The sequence below is a fragment of the Ochotona princeps genome, chromosome 22 (assembly GCF_030435755.1).
Source record: "Ochotona princeps isolate mOchPri1 chromosome 22, mOchPri1.hap1, whole genome shotgun sequence".
NCBI classification, from domain to species: Eukaryota; Metazoa; Chordata; class Mammalia; order Lagomorpha; family Ochotonidae; genus Ochotona; species Ochotona princeps.
Window position 1 is genome coordinate 19,718,830 of NC_080853.1, and position 2,844 is coordinate 19,721,673.

At 64.6% G+C, this 2,844-nt stretch overlaps 1 protein-coding gene across 1 annotated transcript; it reads right to left on the minus strand.

Annotated features, from left to right (window-relative positions):
- Window positions 1–243: 243 nt before the first annotated feature.
- Window positions 244–1,380, minus strand: ID1 (inhibitor of DNA binding 1). The gene is made up of 2 exons (XM_004585703.4): window positions 934–1,380; window positions 244–782 (listed from the first exon to the last, which is right to left on the minus strand). Exons 1-2 carry the CDS (start codon window positions 1,345–1,347, stop codon window positions 741–743), a joined length of 456 nt encoding a protein of 151 aa, XP_004585760.1. The 5' UTR covers window positions 1,348–1,380; the 3' UTR covers window positions 244–740.
- Window positions 1,381–2,844: the final 1,464 nt, after the last annotated feature.

Consider the following 2,844-nt stretch of genomic DNA (forward strand, 5'->3'; position numbering starts at 1 on the left):
CTTGGAGGGAAAGCCCCGGTGGTGGTGGGGATTTAATTTTATGACACTAGGGAGCAGGGAAATGGCCTAGGCTGGGGCGGGGGTTAAGAATAGACTTGAAAGACACCGGAAACGCTCATTCAGGTCGCCTGTCCAGATGTGGCCCGCGGCCCCCTCCTCCTCGCGCCAGCTGCACAAGGGTCAGAGTTCACACCCACCCCCCTGCCCCTCGCCTCTGCCCAAAAAGGCACAGCAACTCCACTGTCATCGAAAGTATTTGTTTAATAACAAAAAGGAAAACACATCCCTCCCACCCCCTTCCATCCCACGGAACTATTGTAAAACAATATTCTCAGCCGGTGATCATTGTAATATACAATACGAAGCAATTTCCTCAGAAATCTGAGAAGCACCAAACGTGACCATTTTTTAAAATGTCTTGCTTTTCAAAAAACAAACGAGGAGGGGGATAAGTGTGTCCCCCCCGCCCGCCCCTGCGCGGCAGTCACTGGAGACTGGCAGGTGTGTGGCTGGAGGGCCGGCCTGCCCGCGGCCGTTCCCCTCGACCCCAGCCCCGGGCCGGACTCGGCGAGCTTCTGTCGGTTTTGCTCCTCGCCCCCTGCTCTGGCAACGCACGGGGTGGACGTGGAGGGGTACGTGGCGGGGGGATAACCAGAGAGCACTGACTCTTCTCCCCAAACACCCACCACCACCCCTGCAGGGCTGGGGGGTTCGTCGGTCCCCGGGCGGGGGCAAGCGCCTCAGCGACACAAGATGCGGTCATCGGCTGGAACGCACGCCGCCTGTGGAAAACCAGACAGAGGTGTGAGCTGGGAAGGTCTGGGGGGGACGGGCACGACCCGCCCGCCGCTTCTCCGGGGTGTCCCAAGGGCATGCATGGCCAGGTGTCCCCCCCAATGCCCCGCAAGCCCGCGCGCGTGCTCCGGCTCTCACCTCGGCCGTCAGGGAGCTGATCTCGCCGTTGAGGGTACTCAGCGGAGCCCGACCCGGTAAGCCCCGGCCGCCCGGAGTCCCGACTTCGGCTTCGGAGTTGAGTTCGAGCTGCAGGTCTCTGATGTAATCGATGACGTGCTGGAGGATCTCCACCTTGCTCACCTTGCGGTTCTGGGGCAGGGTGGGCACCAGCTCCTTGAGGCGCGAGTAGCAGCCGTTCATGTCGTACAGCAGCACGTTCACCTGCTGCTCGTCCAGCAGCGCGGGCAGGCGCGTCCCGGCGCAGCGCGAGATGGCCACGCTCTGCTCCGACAGGCAGCGCACCACCTCGCCCGCACCGCCCGCCGTCTTGCCGGCTTTCAGCGCGCAGCTGGGGCCCGCGGTGGCCACGGCGCTGCCACTAGCGACCTTCATGGCTCTGGCGGTGGGCGGAGAGAGGCGGGGAGCGCGCGGGGGGATGTGCGAGGAGAGGCCGGAGCGCACGGCAGGCGGCGGCGGTAGGAAGGCAAGAGCTCAACCCCGCCGCCCGCCTTTTATAGAGACCACACCGCCCTCCGCAGGGGGCGGGCACAGAGCGTTCAAAAGCAGCCAATGGGAGGTCGGGGGCGGGACGGCGCGGCCCGGGCCCCGCCCCCTCCTCGGGGGCGCGGCCTCCGGTTGGTGGAAAGGCACGCCGTCTCCGAGGAACGGACAGGGCGCGCGGGCCGCGGCACGTGAGGCCAGGGCTGCTCCGCGCGCGTCAGGAGCGCGTCCTCCGCTCAGCCCGCGGCTCGATTGTGCAGATGGGAAAGACTGAGGCCTCCCCGAGACCGCCCCCCAACACACACACACCCTACAACCCCGAGGTTCCAGACTGTCTCGGGCCTCAGAAACGGAGAGCTGGTTGCCCTTCCTACTCTGCACCCTGGGCAACTCGTTCCCCCGAATGGCCAGAGACTTTGGGGCCGGAGTGGGGATGTGAAGGGGCACTTCGGGCCGGAGGCTGGGTGTCGGAGCCTGAACTCGACTTTGCGTTCCCTGCAAAAACGCACATCTGCAGCAACCAGTGATTTCTCATTTTTCTACCTTTTTTGGCTGGATTTCCCCCTCCCCCCGAGACCTCGGAGCAGGGGCTCCCTCCCACAGCGCGGCAGCTGCGCAGCTCCAGGCTCTCCCACCCCCTTCCCTTCTGCCGGGCTGGTCTGTGTCAGCGTCTCCAAAGCGGCTCAGACCGTTAGACGCCAGGCTCGTGACGTCACCCATTCATAAAACCGGGACGGGCTGTCAGGCTGGCGCCGCGCGGGCGGTGGCCATGGAGACGGCAAACGGGGCCGGAGCGTTCCCCCGCGCCCCCGCCCGTCACCTGCAGACCCCGGGCGGGAGGCCTGGGAATGCGCCGCTCGCGGGCGCGGTCGCTGGGCAAGGGTCACCGTACCTCCCCGCCCCACACCTGCGAGCCTCCCCACCCAGCTCTGCAGCCTGGGAGGTTGTGGGTTTGTTGTTTTTTTTTTTTTCTCCTTCTGCTTGTTCTGCTTGTAGGGGCCAGAAACTTGAGTTCCAATTCCGGGGGTGCTGCTGGATGAAGTGGGTCGCGTGCCAGTCCACCTCTCTAACACCCTCCCGGTCCCCGCATCGTGGTCAACTGTGTGCTCATTTCTTGCTGGGCTCGCCCCAGAGTCCAGAGAAGAGTCAAGGACGGAGCCCACGCGTGCAAAGGCTCCTAGGAGCCGTAGTTACTGCGTGGAGATAGTCCGGGTTCACAGTGGTAAAACAGCCCCGTCCTTCTGAGCCCTGGATGAGCCATCGGGGACAAACAGGCCCAGCAGGTGTGAACCACAGCGCAGCCTCCCGCCCTCAGGGAGACCTCAGGCTGGGGGCAGGCTCCATGGTCCCGCCAAGGTTGGGAACAATAAACCTAGCCTGCCTCCAGAT